Source organism: Aquila chrysaetos, chromosome 8 (genome assembly GCF_900496995.4).
Source record: "Aquila chrysaetos chrysaetos chromosome 8, bAquChr1.4, whole genome shotgun sequence".
NCBI classification, from domain to species: Eukaryota; Metazoa; Chordata; class Aves; order Accipitriformes; family Accipitridae; genus Aquila; species Aquila chrysaetos.
In genome coordinates, this window is record NC_044011.1 from 14,063,239 (window position 1) to 14,089,731 (window position 26,493).

At 44.7% G+C, this 26,493-nt stretch overlaps 1 protein-coding gene across 1 annotated transcript in view; it reads left to right on the top strand.

The window, feature by feature from the left end:
* Window positions 1–4,988: 4,988 nt before the first annotated feature.
* Window positions 4,989–26,493, top strand: part of PPP1R14C (protein phosphatase 1 regulatory inhibitor subunit 14C) — a 53,657-nt gene continuing 32,152 nt past the window's right edge. Inside the window, 2 exon segments of the mRNA XM_030023229.2 lie at window positions 4,989–5,231; window positions 5,233–5,436. Coding sequence (XP_029879089.1) covers window positions 5,157–5,231; window positions 5,233–5,436 — 279 coding nt within the window. The 5' untranslated portion in view covers window positions 4,989–5,156.

Sequence of the window (26,493 nt, forward strand, 5' to 3'; positions counted from 1 at the left end):
TCTTGAAATGCAAGTCTTCCAGTTTCATTATCAGAGAGTCTCAAGCTAGAAACAGATTATATCATAAGCAAGAGGGACCAGAGCAAACACTCCAATGTAACAAATATTTGCTTTGTGTCATTATTTTATAGGACTGGTATTAGAATTACTGCTTTGACCACAGGTATTACAGCAGGGAGTTGAGAAATGAGCTGGTAGTCTGTCCTTTACAAGAAAGGACAAAGAGGAAAAAGCAGCCATTGGTAAGAAACATTTGTAAGAGCCAGATGCTGAGGAGCTTTTTCGTAAAGGCAAAATAAACTAAAAAAGTAGGGGTTTGGAGCATCAAAAGGACGGCTGCAAGAACAAAAAGTTGGCAGTGCTGGGAATGATAGATCAACACAAACACAGTGTCTTTGGAGTATGGAACATCAATACCGCAAACAGATGAAAAGCGATTGAAAATGAAAACAAAATCATAATACGTGTGGGGACACAAGGAAGTTACCAGTCAGAGGGAGGGGCATTAATTAGGACATGCAAAGTAGAAAATCACTTAGAGACACAGAACCCATTAACAGCTCATAGCCCCAAGCTTAATTCAAATAGGAGACACAAAAATGGCACTTACACACTGTCTGACACATGCTGGCTACCGCTGTCATGAAAGCAAAGCTTACTTCTGCAGTGGCTTATGAACTGTGGCAGTATCCCCCTGAACTGCTTTTGCTTATTGATGGGGAGGATGGCAATGCTGATCCAGACAAGGCAATGCACAAGTGTGACCCCAGTACCCACACCACAGGGGTGAAACCTCCTCCGAGCTGAGTGGGGTGTCAAGGCTCCTCATTGATGAAACACATTTCTCACACAAAAATAACATTAAATAACTCAGGATAGTGTCTTCAGACTTCTCAGATACAGTCACCAGGCACAAGACAGGCTATCTGGTTGATGGAAGTTTCCAATAATCGTGCAAAAGAGAAGCCCCGTGACAGTGAATTTTGCTAGTGTGCCTGGAGCGAAGTCTCACAGCTCACTAACGAGATGCTGTGCAGAGCTTTTAAATGGCGGGGTAGCCAGTAGACAAACTCTATCTAGCATTGCAAAAATAATGGAGTCTATCATTACACATGCAGGAGATTCCCTGGCAACTACTAACTCAAGTATTTTGTTAGCAAGCCAGGGAATGCAAGCATGAAACGACTCCTATGATTCTGAGAACATGTAAAGGCTAATGAGCATTTCAATAAGGAAATAAAATCACCAACTGGTGGGTATTTTGCAGTTTTAAACAATTCTGGGTTGCTGAAAATCTCCAGCTATGGGTCTTCCGCTGGACTCTAATTTCTTCCTGAACACATCATCATGTGAAGCAGAAACCACCAAAACTACATACACGTGAATCCCTTAAAGAGCAAATGCCTCGGGAAAATAACAGATGCTAAACTGAATGAAATTTTATGACACATACTGGTTTATTTCAGAGTCCAGCCACTTCTTATTTCCAAAGGTGTTCAGAAAAGAGCATGGAAACATCTAAGAGAAGCTGCTATCAAACAATGGAAAGCCGTGGAGAAAAGGCAAGCCTTAGGGGTCCTTCCTTCGAGCAGCCTCCGGGGAAGGAAAACTTGTGGAGAGCATTATAAAAAGGGGTCTTGGTTTTGGCCAGCGTAGTATTTGACAGCATAGGAGAATGGGGATTTAGACTATTGCTGAAGATAACAAGCCTAAACTTTGTTTCCTAAATAGCAAGCTTGCCTAGAGAAGAACCTTTCAGCCACAGAAATGAGTCAACACTGACATTTGTGGCCAGCACTGACAGAAGTGTCAATTGTTTAGGAAGACAATATACCTGCTGGCAAACAGGGTTCTGAAAGATGAACAAGCAATTAATGCTCAGGGCCTTGAACCCTCAAGGTTCACTGCATAAGCCTCCTGAAAAATTAGTCCAGATGCTCTTTAATATTTTCTTTGGCTGGAAAACAGGCTAGGACCATGCAATATGTGCATGGGAAGTGTATACAGCTTCATGTTGCTTATATTCACAAGAGATTCCCACATCCACTGTTTGGGAAAGAAACATAGGGAAGTGCAGGTGATGCAAGTGTTTCTCTGCCTTTGGTGTTTCCTAATTCATGTTGTCTGTTTGCTTATGCTGTCACCCAAGACAATGTTCTTGTGAGAGAGACCTGGACACGATCACACTGAGAGAGCACAGTATTTCAGTGGTGGTGTATTTTATCTCTCCTTTGGTTTTATTGATCAACCACTAGCTTTAGGTGAAATGCAGCACTGTGATTTTGATTTAGCTGCTGGAAGACCCTCACCTTTGAAGCCTGATCTGTTATGCCCCGAATTCATTCCTCAAGGTAGGTCTGAAAGCAGAGCTGAAGGGTTGGGAAGGATTGTTCCCCCCTCAGCCACATTAACTCATGTCTTTGTTATGGGTGTAACCATTAATGGTTCCGTTGTGGTATGGAGAAGTATTTGCGAGGAGACTTCTAGCTCCAAGAAATGCTCTCATACGCCTCCAGCCACTCAGGAGTGAAGTAGAGATTGTGCCCGCACAGGGCTGCATTGCTCGTTCCCAGGATGTTAGCAGATTTAAACGTTTTTGCTCAACTTTGACTTTTAAACAACTAGATCTTTCTTTCAAATGAAGCAAAATTGTTGCAGGAAAGATTCTTGGCAGCACTTTTTGCCCTGGCTTCCTGAGGAATGCACTTGCTTCGAAAACTGAATGAAAAAACCAATGGCACATAAAACTGCCTTATGACAATGCTGGCAGTTCTACCAGTTTCTCATCCACCCACGTTTACCAACCACTATGCATTATGTTAGAATTGTAACGTTGAAATGATAGCCTCTGAGGACATGCTTTTTAATCACCAGTACCTCATTTTCTACTTTAGGAGTGTTGCAGAAGTGCTATTTTAATAGCGGGTGCCAGCTTTTAAATGTCTGCAGTGATTATAATGTCCTATTAATAATAGTATTGAAAAAGTCCTTCAGCTGAGACTTTCTGGATTCTCACACTCAGAGTCAATGAGAATATTTTAGCCATCTGTACACCTGATATTTGCTACAGCAGGGAACAAAAATCTCAGTATTTTCCAGCCAGCTTAGTTCCAGTGTGGAACACTTCAGCATTCATTTGGCTCCAGAAAATGTCCTATTATGGTGACAGTTTGGGTATTCCTGCTTTATATCCTATGGAACAGCAAGTATGATGCTTAGTATGGCTTTAAAAAGCCTTTCGTGCAATATTTACCTTCTTTTGCATTAATCCATTTTTTTTCTCAGCAACCGAAAACAGAATCAGTCTATGAAGATGAAAATGCTCTAAACAGGAAAGTTTCAAGCTTTGTGGTTGAGAACGTCAGCACCAGACTTCCAACATGACATGCAGAGCTGAAGACCCAAATTATAGGCCACTCCAAACACCGAAGTTTAAAAGACAGCCGCTCCCCTCTTTCAAAAACTCCTCTCCATCTTTTTGTTTTCTTTAAGAACAAGTTGTTGACAATGGTGTTTTCTTTCTGTATTTACTCAAGCCCAGATTTATAAAAGCCAGGCAGGCAGCACTACCCAGCTGCAACTGGAAGTCGAGATTTCCTTGGGTAATGGCAGAGAAGACTGCCCAGCAGATAGGACAGGCGAAGTCAGAGTTGTGAGATGTGGCTTTCTCTCAAGCTCTGCCTGCAGCCCAGGCTTCAAGTGGGCACTACGCTGATGCCTGCTTGCAGTTGCTCAGTATCTCCGAAAATCATGTGGTCCCTAAATATGGATAAGGAACTTAACTTTGTATGCTTTGCTTTGAAGAGCTGGTGCTTTTTTACATGAAAATCTAAAGCTATCATAGCATTTAAGACCAATAAGAAGATTTTATCTCTTGATCATATTAGATTATGACCTCTTTAGCAGCACAAGCTGAGTTTTACCTAAATAGCTTGGTGAGGCTCAAATGCCTCATGCTAGCCTCTTGTTCAGCGGTGTGTCAAATGCAGAGAGCAGAAGAGGCTGGAATGCCACCGCAACCAGACGGGCACGCCGAACAGCAGCAAGGATTTGACCGAAGCAGACATGCCCAGGTAATTACGGCCAGCGATCCATGCCCCCTTCCCCTCTGCCCCTTGCTGACTTAAGTCATCCTCCCGCAGGTCAGCGTGGGCAGGGGACGGTCCCCACAGCCGTACCCGAGCTTTTTTTTTGGGACACCGCGCACTTCCAGTCCGGGGTCTGCCTGCACAGGGGCTTGGCTTCTGCTTCTTGTCGCAGGCAAACCTCTTTGCTAACGGGGATGGCCCGGGACCCCTAACCAGCGCCTGGGTTATCTTGGCTGCTTGCTTGCAGTCACGGGCAGGTTTTGGTGCGTGGGAGGGACCACCGGTGATTTCACGCGGTGCCTCCTGCGGGACACAAAGCTGCTGTAAACACTAACGCTAACCGGTGCCTTTTAGAAGGACGGCCATCTCCAAATGGCTAATTGTTACGCTAACTGCTGATAGCTCGAAATATTTGCTTTCTGTTTGGGTTCACTGCCCTGAAATCATGCATATATCCCCCCCCCCCCCCCCCCCCCCCCGCCCCCGGAGAGAAGAAAACGATCGCATTCAGCGTTTTAATGCCGCAGATAAACAATATTTATAAACGTAGCGTGCATGACGGGGCACCACTCCATTTCCTTAAAAAAAGCCATAAACCACCACCCGGCAGCCGAAGTCCCCGGGGAGCCTCCGGGGATCGCCCTGCCGCGGCCACACGCCGCTCCGGCTCCGACGACGCCCAGGAGGCAGCCGCCCGCGCCCCGCTGGCACCGGGGCGGCCCAGAGGCTCCGCCGCCGGCACCGGGGCTCCCTCGGCGCGGCTGCCCGCTCCGCTCCCCGCTCCGCTGCGGGACCGGGACGCTGTGCCGGCGCGGAGGGGCGGGGCGGGGCGGGGCGGGGCGGAGCCGTGCCGCGCCGCCCCGCCCCGCCCCGCGGCTGTCCCCGCCCCCCGCCGGTTTGGGCCCGGCCCTCCCGGCGGCGGGGCCGGCTGCGCCGCTCTGCCATGAGCGGCTTTAAACGGCAGGTGCGGGGGAGCGAGGCACACGCGCAACCGGCGGCTGCTGCGGCCCGGCGGTAGCGGCGGGCGCCTTTCGGCTCGGCTCGGCGGGAGCCGCGGCGGAGCGGAGCATGTCGGTGGCGACCGGGGGCAGCGAGGCGGCGGCAGCGGGCGGCGGCGGCGGGAACCGCGTTTTCTTCCAGAGCCCCCCCCCGCGGCGGCGGCGGCGGCTCCTCCGGCGGCGCCTCCCGGGAGGACCCGGTGTCGGCGGCGGCGGCGGTGGTGCAGGTCCAGCAGCGGCGTCACCAGCAAGGGAAAGTGACGGTGAAATACGATCGGAAGGAGCTGCGGAAGCGGCTGGTGCTGGAGGAGTGGATCGTGGAGCAGCTGGGGCAGCTCTACGGCTGCGAGGTGCGGGGCCGGGGTGGCGGGGTCCCCCGGGGCGGCCGCCGCAGTGCCCCCGCCCGCCGCTGCCGCCCTCGCCTCCCCCCCCCCCCCCCCCCCCCCCCGGCATCCTCCTCCTCCCGCCCCGAGTCGCGTTTCGGCTGCGGGCAGGGGAGAGCTGTCACCGCCACCTCCAAATGACATTCCCGGCCCGCCGCCCCCTCCCCTGCCGCCGCCCCGCGCCTCTGCGGTGCCCCGCCGCGGGGGAAGGTGTCCCCTGTCCCGCGGGGAAGGCGGGAAGGTGTTCCCCCGTCGTCGTCCCCCCCCCCCCCGCGAGGTGAACGGGAAGGGACCGCCCGTTGGGGACAGGCGGCGGCTGCCACACGGCCGCGCACGGAGCGGCCCCTCTCCTCCCGGGGGGGCGGGGGCCGGCGCCTGCGGCAGGTCCGGGGGTACCGGGCGGCGCCGGGTTCCCGCAGCCGTGCGCCCCGGGGCGATGTTCGGCCGGGGGCCGCTGTCCCTGCAGACTTCTAGGGCAGGGCGGGCCGGGGCGCGGAGGCGCCCTCCCCGGGCCGGGGGGGTCGGTCCCCGTTAGAAGGGAGCCCGCCGGTGTGCGGCGGGGGGAGGAGGAGGAGGAGGAGGAGGAGGGGGAGAGCTGCGCGGGGGCGGCTGTTGTGGAGGAAGGGCGCCGGTGCGGGTACGGTCTCCGCTAGCCCGTGGTTTTGTATTACCCCGGCCTCCGGGAGCAGGGTAGGTACCAGCCAGGAAATTTCAGTGAGCAGTTAGAAGGTCGCTAGGATGAGGATAGAAAATACTGGGCAGGGGGTACCTAGTTTGTAGATGCAAAACCTGTTTTTCTGTTGCTCTGGGCAAAAAGTGAGTGTTGCCAGAATGAATTTTCTGCTGTGGAGGACAAGTGAACAGGAGGATTTTTCAGGATTATTCAGAGGAATAGTAACAACATGTTGTCTTCCATATAGAGATGAGAATGTCGTAAGTAAAGGAAGTACCAGTACTTGGTTTTGTCAAAGCTTCCTCAGAAGTGTAGACCTTCTAGTGCCCAGGGGGTCCTGCCTCCCTGCCACCTTAAGTATTTACTGTTATAAAGGATCAAAATGTTAAGTCTAAACTGCAGTTTGCACATACTTTTCCCATCAGTAGTCTAATTCACTTTTATTAGAGACTTCTGAAGTGAGATTTGTTGAAGCCAAACATGAATTTTGCAGCTAGCATCTCTGGAGCCAACATCTCACCCCAGGGCTCCTGGGTATCCCAGAGCTAGGAGGGCAAGAGTTTGACAGTCCCTGAGGTGTGGATGTCTCAAGTGGATGTGAGGGTCTAAATAACCAGGCTTGAATATCTAGCACATACGTAATACAAATGTTTAAAGAAACTTCCTTTCATCTCAAAACCAGTTTATCAGCAAATTTGTCAGAAGGACTTGCCCTCGTAAAAAATGTGCATGTGACAAGTTAAACCTTAACTATTCACATCCATGAACTAAGGGAAGGAAAGATATGAATGGAAACTCTGGTTAAAAATAAGCGGTTGTTACTCTTCCATCTTGGTGTGACTTGCCTCTCCAACCTCATGATTTGTTAGGTCACATAGCCTGTAGCCTGCAAGGATTCTCTGAGGTCAGAAGTACTTGCAACTGTTTGCATGAACTGATGATTTTGTGTCTGCATGAGCTGATAATGCACTGAGTAGCAGGCCTACTGGATCTATTGCCTCTGGTTTGACTCTCATCGTTCAAAACCACCAGACCTGTTTGGGCTCTGCTGTGTGCTTTTGACATACAGGGATAGTTGTTCTGCGTGTAAGAAAGGGTGTGATACACGGGCCCAAACCAAGGTCCAGAGGAATTATTACTCTTCTTCACAGTATTCAAATAACTGGCTTGCTGGAGGAAAAAAAATATCTTTTATTCTTATTTTGGTTGCCACCTCTGACTGAAATAGGAGGCCTGCTTTAGAAGGAGGGCTACCCATTAAGATGGGCACCATATGTGGCTGTGTAAAAACTGTTTTGACGATTTGGTTTCTAAGGTGACTTTTAGGGGAAAAGATGGTTTGACACAACAGATGAAAATGTTTTTAGATTGAAGGTTGAGGGCAAAACGTTTAAGTCTTCTGCTCTTTGCTGTTATGCATGAACTCTATCCAGTGTCAGCACGGATGACAGTAGTGAAAAGGTCAAGCAATTAATGTGCTATCAGAATAAAGTTGAAGATGCATGATGAGTGTAGTGATTAAAGACAATAGCCATTTAATGCAAGATGCTTTGCTTGAATCTGCTTGAATTACTCTGAGGCTTACAGATGTAGCTCTTGGCTGAAACTTAATCACCTATGCAGACAGTTAAAAACCCTGTCTGAAGGCAGGTTGGCGTGGGGGGAGGTGGGAATTGCTCGCTTTAACTCCTGTGGAAGATCTACCATAACTTCCTGATGTGATGACGCTTAAGTTCTGAAATCGAGATCTCCCAGAATGTCAGAAATAGCCGTCAAACTGCTAATCCTGGAAGAGCTACCCAGTGTCAGTGTTCCATTGCTATTCTGATTTGGAGCTCTGTTTCTAAGGAGTAATGCACTCCATTCCTCGGAAGAGCAGAAATAAGTAGAGGGTGCTTGCAGCGCGGTGCACTGAAAGTCTGCAAGAACACCTGGGTGTCTCTTTGTGGGACTGTGTACATGTAGTGCCTGCTCACTATTTCCATTTAAATAATGTTTTCTATTAAATTATGCTGAGATTCATCAGTAAGTGGGTACTTGCAGAAAGACTCCCTTTATTCAAAGCTAAACATGTATTCATTGTCTCTCAAGTACTTGCAAGTTAAGTCAGCTCTAAGCCTGTCTTGGCTTGGTGAAAAAGTTTAGGAGACAAGGTTGAGAAATAAGGAGACAGGTTTGTTTCTGTTCTTTTTCTAGTGGATCTTGTCTTTAGTGGTACAGTTTTAGTTTTAAAAATTGGACAGCGAGCAGGATAATGGAGTTGGGGGGAAGTAGTGTAGAAGGAGTTCTTTGAGACTATTTTTGATGTTGACCATGGATCCGTGACACAAAGATCAGCTTTAGAAGAGTTATTACCACATGATGCAGACTTGAGGGATAAAAACCGGCCTGAATGGTAAAGGGTTACCAAGGTAGAAAAATTTAGCAGGGCCAGAGACTCTTAAGCAAGATTTGTTTGGCACCAAAACCTGTCAGGCTAATGTACTCGGGTCAAGTGCTTCAGGTGAGTGTCAGTCTGGCTGTTTGCTCCTGGAGCTGCTTCATTTAAAAAAAAAAAAAAAGAAGTTTTATAACCTGTTTGTTCTGGTTTCTATGAATGCTGAAACTGAGGTTGTGGTCACAGATTAGTATATTGAAAATGGAGTGCCTTAATTGCAGGACTTGAACTGACTGCACTGTTGACCTTTACTAGGTATTTTGTTTCTAAAAATAGTTTCTCAACAGATGCTTCATGTTTTGGGCTCAGTCCATTATTGGTTAAGAATTGCTAAATAATGCTGCGCAGAACAACTTACATCATCACTATTCATTCCCTAATGGTTTGCAACTTGTAGTTCAGCATGAAAGTGATGACAGTCTTGTTTTCCAGTTGTATGATCTATGTTGTGTGCACCTGCCAAACTTGTACAAATTTATAAATGGAGAAGAAAAAAGGGCCACTGGATTTGTCCCCAGAAACCATTCAACTTTGCAGGTGAATTAGTGTGCTCAGGGGTCCTGTCTACCCAGAATTACAGCATTTGGTATAAATGGCAGAATGCTGGAATGAGCGCATTGAGGGCATGCAGATTTTGCACAGCATTAGTAAACAATGAAGAAAGATTTTGCTTGTGCTATGGGTTTGTTGCTGAGTGTTTTTTAATTTAGAGGCTTGCATGTACAAATCAAATGAGCCCTTAGATTTTGCACTCTAGAAGTTGAATATAAGACTTGCCTGCTAATATGAGGTACAGCTGAGCTTAGTTGGATAATCAACTATTTTATTAGAGTATGTCTCCTCATGTATGGAAACCAGTGCTTGGCAAAGGATATGATGTTGGTCTGGAAGTAATAGGGAATTATGTCCAAGCTTACGCCTTTTCCACTCCAGGACAAAATACCCTGGAAGTCTGTTTAAAAATTCAGCATGCAAGAAAATATAGCTGGAAGAGCTGCCCATAAAAGCCCCTCAAGGCTTTCCTTTAAGAGTACAAAGCCATGCTGGACTGAGAATTGTCATATGTAAGATTCTCTTCCACCTCCTGATCCGGGTACCGCAATGACGAGAGCGGCATGAAGCTCTGCAATGGATAAGGGATTTCATGTTGGCAGGGCCAATCTGTGGCCATTAGTTTAAAAAAAAAAAAAAAAGTACTGGTGGGGTATGGGAGGGAAGGAAGCAATTTAACTTGGTCCTGCATGGATTGAGCTCCCTTCCCCTGGGTCCTCTGTGACTGCAGTGCTGGAGAACACCCTCTTTGGCCGTCTTCCTGAAGCTGCTGGGATGTGCTAACAGTGACAGCTTGTCCCTCATATAGCATCAGAGAGTCTGTCAGTCTGTACCTGCTTCAATTTGAACTGGTTGGCGCTAGACAGGAGAAGACAAAAGGAAGGCCCTTATCTAGGCTGGAGAGAGTAAGTAAAAGTAAAAACTTCCTAGCCTTCCCTTTCCTCTCCTGCTGCACAAATGTTTTGGCCACAGTGGAAAAACTAGTGGCAAGGTGTGAAAGGTGGACTGAGGGTTGTCGGGAAGGTGAGTTGTCTGTCTTGTGTCAGGCTTTCTGAAAAGGATGGATTTTTGCAAGAGGGATTCTAGTCACTTAACCCTGAGCTCTGAACAAATTAGTTGCCTTGACTATATTTTCAGAACACTTTTTCAATACTGAATCTACTTGCAGACTGATGGATATTGGTGGTCTACCAAGAGCAGTGCTGCATATGCTGAATAACTGGATGGCTGTACAGGGTATCAGTTCCTTTGTGCATTTGCATCCAAATGGGCACATCCTGTGGTTTGGACTCAGTTGTGGCTGTTTCTCTGCCTTCTATTTGGGACTGTATTTATATGGGGCACTGACCTTCTGCACAGTATGGACCATCTTCTCCAGCCCACTCACTCATGGGTCAGTGGCTCTGCACACCCTGCAGATCCTGTGTGTCTGAGGCAGTTGACGTGGTTACCAGTGATCTCTTTTGCTTTGGATTTGGAAGAATGCCAAATAAAATGGTGCAAGAACTTCAGGGCCAAACACTTCCCCCCACACCCAAACATCCCATCCTTTCCAAAACAGCCTGGTCAGCATGCTGCTAAGGCTGCCATGTAGTGATGTGGACCTGATGGTATGATCAGGTACTACTTATTCCTCAGGCTATGGTGAGGTAATGTTTGAAATTTGTTATTCTTTTCTCAGAAAGGTGTTTGGTAAGGAAATCCACTGAATAAAACACTACAGAAGCAAACATTTGCTGACTGACTGACTCTTTCAGTAGACTTCTAACTTGGACTAAGATCTCACAAATGGTAATTGTGTGTGGACTCCTTTCTAAACGGATCAAAAGTGGAAAGAGACTGAGAGGGGTCTCGGAATTAGAGTGACACTCCTTGAAAGGATGCAAGTCAGTAGGAAGCGTAATAAAGGATTTCTTCAGGAAATCGAGTATTACAGTCTAGATGCATTGGACATAGGCAACACTGGTGTAGCAAAAGCTTCTTATATCACGTGGCAACCACAGAAAGGCATTTGAATCCCAAGAGTAGAAAATAGGAAGCCCAAAATGGCCTATAAAATGCATGTTGCTGTAAAACAACCCTTGTAAAATGCATGCTGCTGCTTTCAGAGAAGGAATGGGCTTAAGTACCTGTGAGGGTGCCAAGCACCTGACGGTGATGAGGCCAGAGCCTTTTGTCCCTAAATGTGCTGCTTAAACTCTGACCTTAGGTTCTAAAGACCCTAATGTAGTAGGAAATGTACCACCATTCAGCTACTTTCCTCCTTTTTGCATGCAAAATTTGCACTACATCTCAAAGGAATTCAGGAAAATTATTTTTCTACTACTTGAGCTTTGTATAGTCTGGATGTCATTTCTGCATTGGTCATGGTCCATTGTTTTATCTTAAGTAGCAGCAATATTCTTGACTTCTAATTTAGAAGCTTTGCAACATAAATCTTTATCTTCCATCAGCTATTCCATAGTGAATCTTTTGTCCTTTCCCTCTCTGTTCAAGATTCAACTGGTCTTTTTGAAGCAGTAGGTGTGGTTGTTTTATAACATAGCAGAGAAATAATTGATTGCTTACATCACTTAAATTTTTATAATTGTACTTCTTATAAACAGTAGCTTCCAACCGTTGTGGCTACAAAGGCTCTGCTGCCTTTAGGCAAATGGCTTTATATAGTCGGTGCTTGATTATCCAGGGTAACAAGGGTGGGGAGTGGGGAGAGGGTGGAAGAGAACATGGATACAATGGAAAAACCGTGGATTAAGAAAAAAAAATCGTCATGCTGATGCATTTTGCTACAGCAAAACTATGCTGCAAATCATGCAGTGAACATACAGCTGAAGGGGGAAGAGGGGGAATCGGTCATTAATCTACCCCTTTCTCCCACTCAAGTTTATCACACAATCATCTATGTTGCTTTTGGACTTGAGCTTGGATGTGTCTGTACTTGTAGCATAATTAAACTACAACATGGATGATCTATCCACAGGTAGCTGAGAGCTGGTTATGTTGCACTTTGTTGAAGATGCTGGGCTGACTTGTGCACTGTTGGTCCCTTGTACCCCTGTATTCTGACAGAGTGGGATCTTTCCTGTTATTCTCATAGCTTTGCATTAGCTGATCTAATCTGTGCAAATGCCTGAAACAAAAATAACCCTGTTTAAATGAGGAAAATATGTATTTCATGGCACATCTGCCTTGTCTTAAAAGGCATAGGGAATGTTTCTAAATAGGTGCTGTATCTAAATAAAAAGATGATGTTAAATGAAGGCTTAGTTCAAGAACAAGTAGTGTGATAGTTTAGGGTTGTCACGAGACTAAACTAATTCTCTATTGATTCATGCCTTGCAAAGGCTGGCTGAACTCCTGTTTGCATTCTCGTAGTTTTCCCTTTAGATGAGCTTATGTCCAGCCACTTAAAAGACACTGTACTTGGCCCCAGATCCAACCAAAAAAACCTGAACAATTTTGTAGTTCATAGTACTGTGCATAATGTGTGAGGCAGTTTTCTGAGAGTACAGGAGATGCTGATGAAAAAAATATGCTATCCCGTCTCTAACCTGATTCAGTCTGAATTATGGTCACCTTGTCTCTTGTCACCAGAGGTGATAAAGCAGCAGCAGTAATATCAATCTATTCTTCCAGCAGCCTTGTGTCTTACCTGCAGTACAAGAAAGCCAAGTTATCATTTTCCCCTTCCTTTTTTATTTCCCTACCCTACATCTAACTCCAGAAACTTCTGTTTGACAGCACATATTGAGTAGGTTAGACGTGGCCATCCATCTGTGTCACCGCAACTTTTGGCTGCCTGTGGTAAAACACTGGCAGTTTCTTTTGCTGTCCCCCCGTGTGACACATGGAATGATCGAAGTCAAGATTTCTAGAAGCTACTAATGTTGGAGAAGGGGGGGATAAAAATCTTAATTGTATGCAGTCCGTACAGTAGCAGTATGACTATATTTCAAAGGTAGAATAAATTTAGCCTGTTAAAGATCTTGGAAGAAGGAAACATTTGGGCAGAGGTACACACTGAAACAAATCAAGTCTTCTTTGAAGTGATAAGTATTTAATTCTGAGGACCACATTTGAATAGCAGAACTGTTACTCCCCCTCCCCCCCCCCCCCCACCCCACCCCCACCCCCGGGAGCATGCTATCTATTCTAGGAACCAGTTCAACATGGCATCTTTAAACTATTTTTTGGGGAACACGCAGATCACAGCCCCAGAAGGCATCTTGTATCTTTTCAATCCATGTGATATTTATCAGTAGCGCATATCTAGTGGATCTAAACCTGGAGAAAAATCATAACATGTACTATAGGTCTTTAATTATTAGAATGCTAGTAGCTTAATTCAATGCAATTCTGTTCAGCATGTGGAGCAAAGCTAGTACAAAAGATAGCATTGATTTAAAGTGGCCTAATGGTAAGTAAGTGGCTAGCTTGTGCAGTGGTGCTAGTCTACAGGTGACACTTCCAGTGGTGACTAAGATGAATTCACCTTTCTGAGTGTGCTGCCAACAAGGGGTTCACACACTTCAGTCCTGTGTGTTGGGCTTCATAAATGCAAATGATGGCACAATCAATGCCTAATGAAAATCCTTTTATCGGACTGTCTTAATAGGATTACTTTCCGGAACACAGAATTGGGAAGGATCTCCTAGGTCACAGGGTCTGCCTTCTCATTTGCAGATAAGCTCTTTGCATTTGGTATCACTTTTTAATAGAGTAAGTCAGTTATATGATGTTTCCACATTATTTCATAGATTTAAATATACCTTTTAAACCTTTTAGACACTGCTTTTTCCCACCCGCTTCATAAAATATAGAAAGACATACACACAAGACCAGTGCTTGCTTGGGATGGACTTGCCTGGACTTTCACTCTGGGGTGAAGTTTAAATAAATTATAAATGCACTTTACTGTCTGTCCTTACTCTGAGCATCATCAGGCTCAAGTCATGACCACAGTAGAGGGGCGTAAGTATCAAGACAGTGATTCTGCTGTGGGTCACTTACTACCTTATAACAAAATCTGTCTTTTGAGTAGATGTCTGCAGACTCTGGGAGAAATGTGCTCACTAATATTTCATGGAATTCATTTAGCTGTACTTGGAAAATATATTATGTTAGCTGCTCAAAATCCTAACTTATTTTAGCACTTGAATGATAACTTCTTTGAAGTAGATACCTAAATTAACTCTAGCATGGTACAAATGATTTTTTCTACTTTAGGTGACTGATATATAACATTTTGACATATTTACTTTAAACACAAAGAATGCCTTGAGCTTTTACAATTGGTTGCTTTACATTTTAAAAGATAATACCTGAAGCACATTACGGGTTTTTTTGTCAGAAAAGAAGTCCAGATGTTCTAGAATAAATTCTTTGGTCTTTTTGGTTTTGTTATGCTGGTAGTAATCATGCCATTCTAGGCTTACTGTCAAACTGTGTATTCCTGTTTCAGGTGCACTGAGGCAAAACTGCTTAGTCTTCTAAGAAAGTTAAAAAAACCTCCCTAAATTTGGATTATGGTTGAATTCCTCCTCTTAATATTGAAAACTGAATCCTCTCTGAGTGCTGAAACTAATGTGGGGAAGAGTGCTGGTGGGAACTAGCTCACTGGCAGCCAGAAGCATCTTGGCTCTTACTTCAGCTGTTACTGTAGTAGTAGTTTACTAGTCTACATAGCTACAAAGATTTAATTGACTTGCTTATAGGTATCCAGCTGCTATTTGTTTATCAAAACCAAATTCTTACGCAGAAGATTTGCTTTAGTGTCTTGAAGTAATTCTGATAACCAAAGAATGCATTTATATGAGGAAGCAAGATATCAATCCTTTACTTTATTAATCTGGAGGCTGTCTTGTCTCGGGTTGCCTGCAATGGAGCTTCCAGGACTTCTTTTGTAAAAGCAAACACCTAAACAACCTTTCCCCTTTGTCGTCTTTTTCAGTAGGTCTCTGAACAATTTTTCCTGTTTGGTTTTTTTTAAGTTTATATCAGATTTCACCTTAAAATATGTAATGACTACATTTGATATTCAAATTGTTAGCTCTTATTCTGAGTTAGTAGTTTGCAGTGCATTGGATGTAGCAAGTAGAAGGAGGCAGGACTGTGTGCCAAAATACCTTTTTGGGAATCTGACAGTGAGAAGAAGCACTTGAATCAAAGAGGGGTCCATACAGTCTTTAGCTCCCTTCTCCCAGGGTTTGTTGTCTGTGGTGGGATAGTCATAGCAGATTATCCCACTTCCTAGATCTGGAGCTGTTTGGTGAATTAATTTTAAAGATCCCTCAGGCACTCTTCACTCCCTAGGCAAGTCCCCAGACTGCAAGGTAGAAGTGGTGTCTCTCGCCCCTGGGAAAGAGGAGTGTCTGCTTTAAAGCGTGTTAGAACTCCTGCTGATATTTCTTGACACCAGTGGACCAGGGCCAAAACTGACTGCCAGTCCCTGGCCTGTCTGCTGCTCGAAATTAGTGTCTTGGGTGGAGGGAGAGGTCCAGCAGCCATCACTGTGTAGAACACACCGCTATGCCCAGGCACCACTTGAAGGAATGACTTGCTGCAAACTATGAGAAGCTCTCAACATCTTACAGACTAAATTTCTTCAAGAAGATTACGTTGCTCCTAGATTCTGCAGAATGCGAGAGCCCTTGTTTTGATACCACTGAATAAAACATTCCTCCTGGCCTCAGAAGGCACACTTCTTGTCTCCAATGTCAAATCTGACAGGACCTAATACTTCTGACTAAAGAAATACTGACATTTGAAAACTGTCTCTTATTCCAACCAATAACACTTTAATTGGCTGGTAAGACAAAAATGTGGTGAGAACCATGAGCGTGTCTGTTGCTTGATGTACCCATACTGTATGACTTTTATTGCAGAAGTCAATTTACACACAGCTTCTCAGCATAGATAAAATCAATACTGGAGACTAACAGATTATTTTTATGGGGCTGCTGAAGCTGAGGTAAGGAGAGCCATTTAGAGTCCTCATCTTGCTTGCTTTTTCCTTGTGTTCTTTCAAGTGATCTGATGGAGTAATTAATCCTTGAAGTGCCCCAAGAGGCAAACCTACTTAATTGCACTGGTGTTTAGCCTAATTTCCCATAGTGCAGGGGACCTGGTGTTGATCCTGCTTGGTCGAAATGTTTTCTTGAATTGTATTCCTTGTGTCTTTTTCACCTCCACTCTTAAAAGAAGGCAGTCAATCTGTCAAATTTGACCTAGTGTGGAGTGGTGCCAGTCATCAGGGGTCACACTAGGAGAGAGTGTGGCACCACCATGGTGTGAATGAAGGAGAAAACTGATGAATCTCAGGGCTCCTGTAAAGTGCTACATCAGCACTTGGGAATCTTAAGCTAGTGTTGTATGAGTTTTATTCCTTTTTGAAAGGAAAATGGATCTTTCCAGAGGCTAGAAAGTCCATTCCAAGCACGGCATGTGCTTTCCAAGTAAAGCTGTGTTAGTGTGGAAATGCAAAGATGAGGTGAGATAGCCTGTAACAGTAGAAAACCTGCATGTTCCTCCTGTGTTGTCTAGCTGTGGAGCTTGGAGCACACTCAAACTTTGCTTCCATGTAGTGCAGCTTGCTCTCACAAGCACTTTTTCTCTTAGACAAGAAGTCCTTTCTTCAGCTTCTCTGGCTCGCCATTGCTCTCCATGTGGTGCAACAATACAGTATGGGCTTAGCTGTTATCAAACTATTGCATTTTTCCCATATGCAGAATTATGTACAAATTGCAGAGAAGCAGTCAACTGGGCTTCTGTTATTTGGAGGTGGAGAGTGACCTGCTACTGTGAATCAGGCAGAAGGAGGGATGTCCTGTGACTGCAATGTGGAAAGTCATTCCACTGGCATAATCCTCAAAGTACCACCATTTAGAAAGCTCCTGATGGCTTAACTTCCTGTGCTTCTCAAGGATGACTATGTAACAGTGATTTAGAGTACAACATGTATTTGCTCATACCAAACTATTTCTGCCCTCTGTGAAAGTGGATGATGACAAAAACCATGATGTGTCCTTCCCATTTTGTTTAACAGAAGCAACAATGAACATAGACTTAGCAAGTCCTATTTATATATTGAGAACACAAGGCATTTGCTTTGGAGACAGCACTTGATTCTTACCAAATGTCTTGCTGAGATTGGATCCATGTCATGGTTGTGGTTAGGAAGTGCTGAATGCTTCTCTCTTCCTCTGCTCAGTGTAGTTTGTGATCAATGCCTCTTCTTCATTTAGCAATTTTACACTCTAGTGATTCCTTTAGACTTCTGTAGAGATGCACAAATTAGACAACAATTCCTTAACCAGCATGTTATGGGTGTTTTTGGATAAGCTGAAGTTGTTTTGACAGTTCAGTTATGAAAACAGTAAAATACCAATGTTAGTACTAAAGAAGGCTAAATGAAGTCTAAACCTGACTGTGACTGAATGTCAGTTCCTTCTCTATGCTTACTAATGACACTGCAGTTGCAGAGTGCAAGATTCTTTCTCTGCATAATGAGCAGAGGTGTGGTTTTTTTTTTCTTAAATTAGCCTTATGGGTGAATGGAATGCCTGATGTGATGTATTATTATTGGCAGTTTTTTGAGGGGAAATGGGTATTTTGGTGTCCTGAAGTATTTTCACTATAGTCACATCTTCCCAGCAATTGATTTTATTCTGTGTTGTGATAAAGACAATAGAGAGCTGTGGCCATTGTAACAGAGGATTGACTTTGATAATAAAAGTTATGGGCACCATGAGGAGTAGAGTTCTCAAAATTCAGAATCTCATGGCATTTGGTCTTGTATTTCTTGTGGTGCTTGTTTTCCATAATTGAGTAGCAATGGCATGAATCCCAGAGAACTTGCTGCTCCACCTTGTGTCTTGCCCACACCTCCACCTGCTGGCTACATCCCTGCTTTTACTGCCTGTGGCTCTAGGGTAATTTACTCTTAGGATACATACCACAAGGACGCATCTCCTGCCTTGAGAACTGCTCTGAAATTTAAGTGCTTGAGAGGATGGAGTGGTTGGGAACTCTTTTGGCAACCCTTGTCCTAGAAAGTGCAAAGGTTGCAGTTTTTGATAGGGCTCTGAGGAGATGGGGATTTTCCCACCCTTCCTCCACCTACTTCTCCACTGCCAGCAAGTGGGGATGAAGAAGTTCTGTGCCAGCAAGTTCTGTGCTGTCCAGAACACCATGTCTTTGACTAGTGGAGAACAAATACTCCTCTCTCCTCTAGAGCTTGCTGCTGTCCATCTCTAATAGGTGGTAGAAGGATATCCACTGCCTCTCAACCAACACTAAGTGTTGGCTTATCAGAGGCAGGTAGGAAAAGATTGGAGAAGTGAAGGAGAAAATGGAAAGTTGGGTGGACCTGGAGAGGCAGAAGTAAGGTAGGGATGGTAGAATGCATATAGAAAACGTATGGTAGGCTGCCTGCCTTTGTTTTTCCACGTTACTTTTTTCACTAGAGTGTACTTCTGATCCAGGTATGTGGGTATATGTCTCCTTGCCTAAACTCTGCTGGCTTGCTTCTAGCAGCAGGAGTATGGGCAGTAGATGGTGCCAATTTGATAAATATAAGTAATTATTCAGTAGCCTTTCTTCCTGTGCCCCCAAGTCCCTGATCCAGCTTGTCCCCTTCTGTCTTTCTCAAGACTCACAGAAATCTTCACTGTAGTAGTGGAAGAGAACTTCAGAAGTTGGGGGTTGCAGAGACAATGAGATTGACCGTAGTTTGTTCTAAGTTTGCTTCTCTTGCTCTAGAGGTTGCTTTTCTGACAAGTGGGTGTTGGAATTTTGTATTTTAGGAAAGCTTGTTTAAATAATGTTTAAAGCAATGCCAGTATTGGAGAGTCCACTGAAAGTGGATTAGAAGGAAGAGTAATATGATCACTATCAACAACTGCTGGCCTTTCTACAATTAAATGAGGATGTCTGTACTTTTAACTCTGAAGGCACATGATGTATCCAAACGCTTCTAAAGAATTTGTCCAGTGTTTTTTGTAACTTCTGTATCAGATCTGCCACCTCACTCCAAGCCTATCACCAACAGGTGAAATGGTCTTTGTAAATGGCTTTTCCTCACTTTTCTGGGCTGACAGATGTTCAGTAAGATAAATTGTTTATGGTCATAAGGAGTTTCTCATGGAACAGGAACCACCAGGTCCAAATGTCTGAGGTACAGGCTATAGCAAAAATGAAATAATAGACTGTTTTGAGCTGATGTTCTGCACTCTGTGCCTCTTAGAGGCATGTTAGAAGGCAAATTTTTAATAGAAGCAATTTTCCACTCACCGAGCCCAGCTTAACACTTAATTTTCATACTCCAGCTATGGTACAAACAGTTAGTGTTAGAAAATGATGGTCTTTCAACATTAGTCTCAAAGTGACCTGTTTGCCCTGTCACATCCTGGCATCTGCTGTTATTCCAGACTACTGCTATTTTCTCATGCTTTTGGCTTTTAAAAAAAATCTTTACAAAAAGGCAAAACCTGAACTATGCATGCAATTATTTCTACAGTGCTGAACAGGAGCACTAGGGATGTGCGTCTGAAACACTGCAGCAGACTGGCTGGCTATGCCTTGAAAAAGCAGGTTTCTTCCCTTCTGATTTTCACAGCTGCAGTGTTAAGCATAAAAGCAGTGAAGTTAAGAGTATGTCTGACTGTCCTCCCACACTGGCTTGTTTTTCATGCTGACTCCATCCTGTATGATTGTTTCTTTTAGCAGTCATTCAGGTTTCTGATTTTTTCTTTTCAAGCAGTCAGTAGCAAATCAACATGAAGAAAGTTGCATTAAAACCTACCCTGGGAATTTTTTTGCCCCAAAAGACCAAATACCCAGACGAGGCAGAAAGAAGGGAAGCCATCTGTGAGTTAAAGACTGGCTTGCAGAGGAGGTGTGCGCAAGGGTAGTTGGCTTTCAGCTCAGCTGCTGTAGATGGAGTCTTTGCTTGCTGTAGGGTAAGGAGAAGGAGAAGAGTAATAGCAAGCAGAGAGTGCGTGTTATAGGAGGGGAATTAATATATGCAAAGACATGCCTGCTTGGCATTGCTCTGACTTGGTGTCTGAGATGCTGCAGGAAATGAGACATGGAGTGGAAGCTGGGGGGAAAAGGAGCATGATCTCTTCTCTCCTCTCTCCTAATTTACGAACACTCCCCTCTCAAATCTTGTAATGCTCCAGGTGGAGCAGCAGTGATGCTGAAGCCGATTTCTGGTCGAAACGTGGCTGCAGAGCAGCGGTACTGCTGACGAGGCTGGCTGGCAGCAAAGGAAGGAAAACCCGAGCACCCTTGAGAAAGGAGGAAGGTCAGCAGCAGCCCTGTGGCTGGTTCCCCAGTGTCGGGAGGGAGCTGTTTCTTGCTTGAGCTTAGCTGGGGATGTCTCTGCCTACAAAAACAGTGTTTGGTGAGCGATCTTGCTTCTCGCTGTCTGTTTTATGCAGTGGTCTCGCAGTGCTGTGTGGGCCGTGGGGGGCTCAGGCGCAGCGTGCGGCCCTGGGCCTCGCTGCCGGTCCCCCAGTGTGCTCGCGTTGCACCTGCACCATGCAGGTTGCCTGAGCAGGGCCTGGCAGGCAGGGCCTGTCCCACCCCTCAGCCGCGGACACCGGGACAGCCCCAGCCCCTGGCACCTCCCTGGGGATGGGCCGAGGCCAGGCTGGGATGTGGGCTTGGCTCAGGGTGGGCAGCGGCCGGGCAGGGCTGGGGGGAGCTGGAGGCCGGCCCTGCTGTGGTGTTGCACGGGCTGATGGCCCCCGGGGCTGACGTGGGGTCCCAGGCCATGGCGGAGCTCCACGGGGCCAGGCCCCTTGGGCCCTGGCACTCAAGTGAGTTTGACTTCTGGGACTGGCTTGCCCGTGAGCGGAGCTTGCTTTGGGATACATTCTTATAAAAGCCTTTAGTCCTGGGTGTGTCTTAGGGCTGTTGGGGGCAAACGTGAGAAGTTTGGCCTTGTGGGGAGAGCTCCAGGTCTGGAAATAGGGCTGTAACATAGGGGTGTGAGGTATGTTAACATGTGTGTTGGAGACTGAGTGTGCCAAGCTGCGTTATCACAACCAGAGCGGTTGCATGGACCCTGTTGAGCAGGTGTGTGTAGCACCATTAATTTAGTTTTTATGTAAAGACTCACTTTTTTGAAGTGCCTTTGTTCAGCCATGAAACCTATTTAAATGTCAATTTCTGGAACAATGTTTCTTATCTTAATTTCCTCCTATCACAACAGTTTGATATGCTGAAAGATTCTGCTTGCCACAGGCTCTCAGTGCTGAGGATGAAATAGGTGTCTGTAAGGTAAAGTAGGGGAAGGGAAGGGAGAGGAGGGGGCAAGCTAAGCCCAGAGCCCGTGAATGCTGTGTGGAGGGACTGCAGTCCTGTTGGGGACTGGGGACTGGCTGGAGGTGTTAAAAGGAGGAAAGATGCTAAGAGCCTGAGTCCTATTTCTGATCCAGTATTCCTCCAGAAGTCAGCTGTGCAACGCCCTCCTATCGCTTTGTCATGGAAGTGTAGTGGCAGATAACACATGATAAAAGGAAGTACAGGAGCTGATGACTCTTCCGTTTGTACCTTCATAACGTTGAGTACTGCCTGACCTGCAAAGACTTCTGCAAAGATTTATGTAGGTAAGTGAAAAAGGAATTAAACTCATTGGATAAATATTTGGTTTTTTTTTTTTTTGCAGCAATGTAAGCCAGTCTTGGCTGCTGCTGTGTTAATGCCTTAAAGGAATCTATCAGCAGGCTAATGGCAGCTTTGAAAACAGAAACTTATCCTGCTCCATCCTATTTATCTCCAAAGAGATGAATATTTCCAATCCTAATGATCCATTTAACTGCCAGTATTAAACAGACATATCAAGAAAAATTATATGCAATTAAAAAGGAAGAAGCCTGTTAATGTAACATTGAGGCTCTGTGACTGAGAACAGTCAAGCAACTGGAAGACAGGTTTTTAAAACTGAGGTTAGTTTTAATTTGACTCTTACTCACAGAATTTTATTCTTCCCGATTCCCAGATAAATATTTACATTGCTTTAATTCTGAAGCACAGTCAGTCTCAAGTGCTCAAAGGTTAATGAACAGAGCTTCAGAACTAAGGGCTAGCTAAGTATTTCCTCCACGTCAGAGATGGAAATAATCACTTTATGACTTGCCCAATGTCACACGCATACTTCATGGTAAGATCCTACTGTAAGGTTGTTGAACTCATTCATCTAGTATAATTGCAGGACTACCTTCATTCACTATCTGTAATTCCTGTTTCCTAAATGTGGAGCTCTTTACTCTTTTTGAGAACACACATCCTTGTGAATTGTAAACTTCTGTAAGCCCTGGGTAGCAGTCTTGTAGTGTATGAATGAGTTTGGTGTTCAGTTGGTGTGTTTCTTCTGTGCGCAAGTGTTGTATGTAAAACACAGCCAGATGCAGCCCATATGGACTAACCTGGGCTCCCAGGCCCGGTGCACTCATAAGCTGCTTGGATCACTGTGTACCTAGGCACTTCAGTCCCATATGTCCGTTGCTAGGACTGCTGGTGTCTTATTCCCATAGCTTTTTTGCTGCAGTAAACTGAGCTGCTCTGTGTTTCCCAGTGAATTGTGGGAGCTTGTCTGTCCTTGGGGCATGTTTTGAGGGGGAAGGGAGGAAGATATTGTGGGAAAGCATCAAATGACTAAAATTGCTTTAGGGCTATAATCAAAGGGCTATAATCATCAAAAGGTGGAAGAGTACCAGCCCACAAGTAAACAACAGTGGGGCTTTTGCCTGTAGCTCCAAATAGGCTGGGGCGGCTGGGAGTGGAATGCTGAGTGCATGGTGGACTACTCATGTGGGTAGGAGCTCATTAGGAACAAAGCATGAGTAAAGGCCAAAGCTGACTTGCTGTAAAACAAAGTGTTAAAAGAAGGCCGGAGTAGCTTCTTATGAATAAAAAAAAAGTCAAACAAGACAAATGCCATTGCCTTGGCTGCTAGGGCAATGTGAAGATGCTTTGATGTAAAACTTTGGCCCAGTGCTCAAAACAACTCTTATCACCTGAGCCAGATTGCCAGGTTGAATGTGTATATAACGTAAGCACAGCTCTGTGGCTTACCAAAGGATGAGTAATTTTTGACTGCAACTTTAATTTACCCTCACTTGTTCCTCTGTATATTTGGAATCTTCCTTGTAGATTGGAAGCTCAACCAGCTGTTACTTCTCCTTTGGCTCCATCTGAAGTATTTCAGGATTTCACATGAATATTCCCTATTTGAGTGCATACATCCTGGATTCTCATAAATTATAAAAAGTAGTTCTTTTCTCTGTGTGTACTTTTTCTTTATTTAAGAGCAACACCACATAGGAACTTAAAAATTAACCTGCTTCCCTTACTGTCTTTGCATAAGTAGTCATCCAGAGCTACATCTGAAACCACAGGAGGAAATGAGTTCTGGTCTGCGTAGAAACAAGGTGAAACTGATGTCCTAATTTTTCTAATTAAGTATATAATTGTTTAATCCCTTTATATTGGAAAATGGTGTTGCAAGTTTGTGTATTTTGGTTTTGAATATTTTCGTGTTACAAAGTGTCCTATTACTTGGCATGTCTTTATTCAGTGGTAGATGCCAAAGGCATTATATGAAGGTTCTTCAGCATTTTTAAAGTGGAATACAACTAAAAGTATTCTTGGCACAGCTCATCTCCTACTTGTAGCTGTAGGTAATGGGGATTTTAAACAAAGGAATACTGGATATGTTTGATTTTAGTGAGCGGCAATGGATTCTGCCACCTTCTTTTAACTCTCTATTCCATCGGCCAGTTAAAAAGCTTGGGTTAGAGTCTTTCCTGTTCATAAAATGCTCCCTGGATGCCTGTGTTCCGCTGTGCTTAAATGACCAGGCAATGGCTGCTGCACCTGTTCCATATTCAGTAGATTTTATCCTGTGAACTCTTGTTACGGAAGGTAGCACTGCTTATTATGAATGTAGGATTTATTAGGGTCCTGACTCCTGTACTTGGAACCATGTGTGCAGAACTGGACCCTTTGTGCTTTATCTAAGCTGCCTGCCTGTGGGAGGAATATGGGTACAGTGTCCTTTACATGTACCTTCTACAAGCTGTGAAGATGGGTTTGAGGGGGTTGCTCCATCTTCTTTTTTCCAAACCATCTGGGTTTGGAAGAATTTGAGGAGGATTAAAAGTAGCTATTTGGTAGCTTTGGGCAATAATGAGAATGTGGGGTCCTCAAACAGTGTCCAGATGTAGCTACTTCAGAAACATCTTGACATTTTTCTCTTCTTTAGTTTCAGAAAACAGTTCTTCCTCCCCCAATCGTTTGTTGTCTTTGAGCCAGCAGCTAGAGACCTCTTAAATGGCCCAAGCTGTCCAAGACCTCTGTCACAGGAAGGAGTCAGACATTTCTGAAGCTGTTGCTCTGACAGTGAAGTTCAGTAAATGGGGGCATGCAGGGGTGGAAAGTGTTTGCTGCAGTTCATGAGGAATTTGTAATGTCTGACAACATGCTCATTCTGGAGAAGTCCTGAAAGTGGTGAGGTGAACTTTAAACTCTGCTTTCACTGGTCGTTTGACTGAATAAGGTGGCTAGCACCAAGTGAAGGCTGGTGGGAAGGAGCTGATGGTACCACCTTGTGCTGACTGGTATGACCCTATGCCAGCCAGTGCCTCTTCTGAGCTAGGTTTAGAATGTTTTGGCTTGATCTGCTGGAGCAAAGCTTGCCTTTGGAGGCTGCATATGTGTGCAGCCCAGCTCCCCTTAGTTGAAGGAAAGTCTATCCAGGAGGCTGGATTCAGGCCAATTACCACATGAGAATTCTCATGCTGCTCCTGTATTTTGGCATGCTCGGTCTCCCTGACCAGCTCTTGGAAAAGCACTAATGTTTCTTTAGCATTTGAGGGTGTCAGACTACTCATCCAAACTTTTAATTTGAAACTGGGTATTCTATTATTAGCTGTAGCCTGAAGTGATTTTCAGAATCCACCTGTCACTTTGATTATGCTGACTCTTTCCTTGTTTTGTTTCCTTGCTCATTGATAAGAGAAAATATTAAAGAAATGTGCATCTCTTGCAGCTTGTGGCTAATGTGGTATGCTAACATGTTTTAGAATGACTAAAAAGGGAGTTTTAAAGAAATCTGATAATGTAGGTTGGACAAAGAATGATCGTGTGCAGTTGTGATGCTGCATGGGGAGTCCTCTAAAGCTCAGGCTTTTAATTTGGTATAAAAAGAGGTTTTGGGGCTACCTGAGCACTGATTTACCGCTACCAATTTTAAGAGGGTCCTCTTCTACTGCAGTAAGTCTTCTGAGCTGGTGCTACGAGGTACTTAAAAGCTGAGCAGGTTATTTTTATGGGCATAAACACTTTTTTCCAAGCTCAGAACAGCTTGCCGAACCCATTCAAATACAAATCCTGAAAGCTACTTCTCTGGCCAATACCAGTTTGGACTCCCACTAGAACAGGGTTGGTTGTATTTTAAAGGCACCAAGTGTATTTGTTTCCATTATTAAGCTAAAATGGCAAGCTAAAAGTGGCAGAAAATCCGTTTGTGTGTCTTCTGCCATGCTAACTCTTACAGTACTAGCTTGAAATTGGCTAGAAGGATAACGATATCATAGCATGATGATAAGTGTAGAATTTAGCTGCCTATTTTCACAAAACTTAGAGACCCACTGAGTATCTTCACTGAAGGGAACATATTCGTCCTTTATTAGATGGTAGTGAATCCACACAGGTAAGATAGTATAGCTTCCTGTATATTCTTAATAAGGGAAGAGCTTTATTTGGGCACCTGAGAATCAAGACATAAATTACAGGAAACCCATGCTTCCTTAGCTCTGGTGCTCCCTAACCCATGTCATTGTTTCTGCTCTGTGTAAGAACAGGCATGAGGAATTCAACAACAGATGTGTTACATAGACCTCTCTCTAGTAGCTCCTATGTTGGTCTCCGACAGACCAGACATAAATCTGCTACTCATAGCAGATCATAGTGGCATATTTTTTTTTTTAGTTTATGGGAGACAGTGTTCACTTTAAAGTGGATGTTGTCTTAAAGAAAATTACCTCTTAGTAACAAGTCAGACTCTGATGTAAAACTTATTTTCAAGCTACTAGTCATCCCCTGAATCTACTTTGTCGATGTGCCATTTCATTAGCAAAGGGAGTCATTGCTCTTCTGTGTGCCACAGTGTAAAGTAACAAAAGAACAAAACAACCCACTTCAAAATATCCCCCCAGACCCCAGTGGCCCTGTGTGTTACCCTGGGTACACTTGTTCCATCTACAAGAAGTCTTGTGGAAGTCAGCTGTTTTGGAATGTGTTGGATGTAGTTTGTGCTGAAAACTATTTTGATGACTGAAATCTTTTTAAAGTG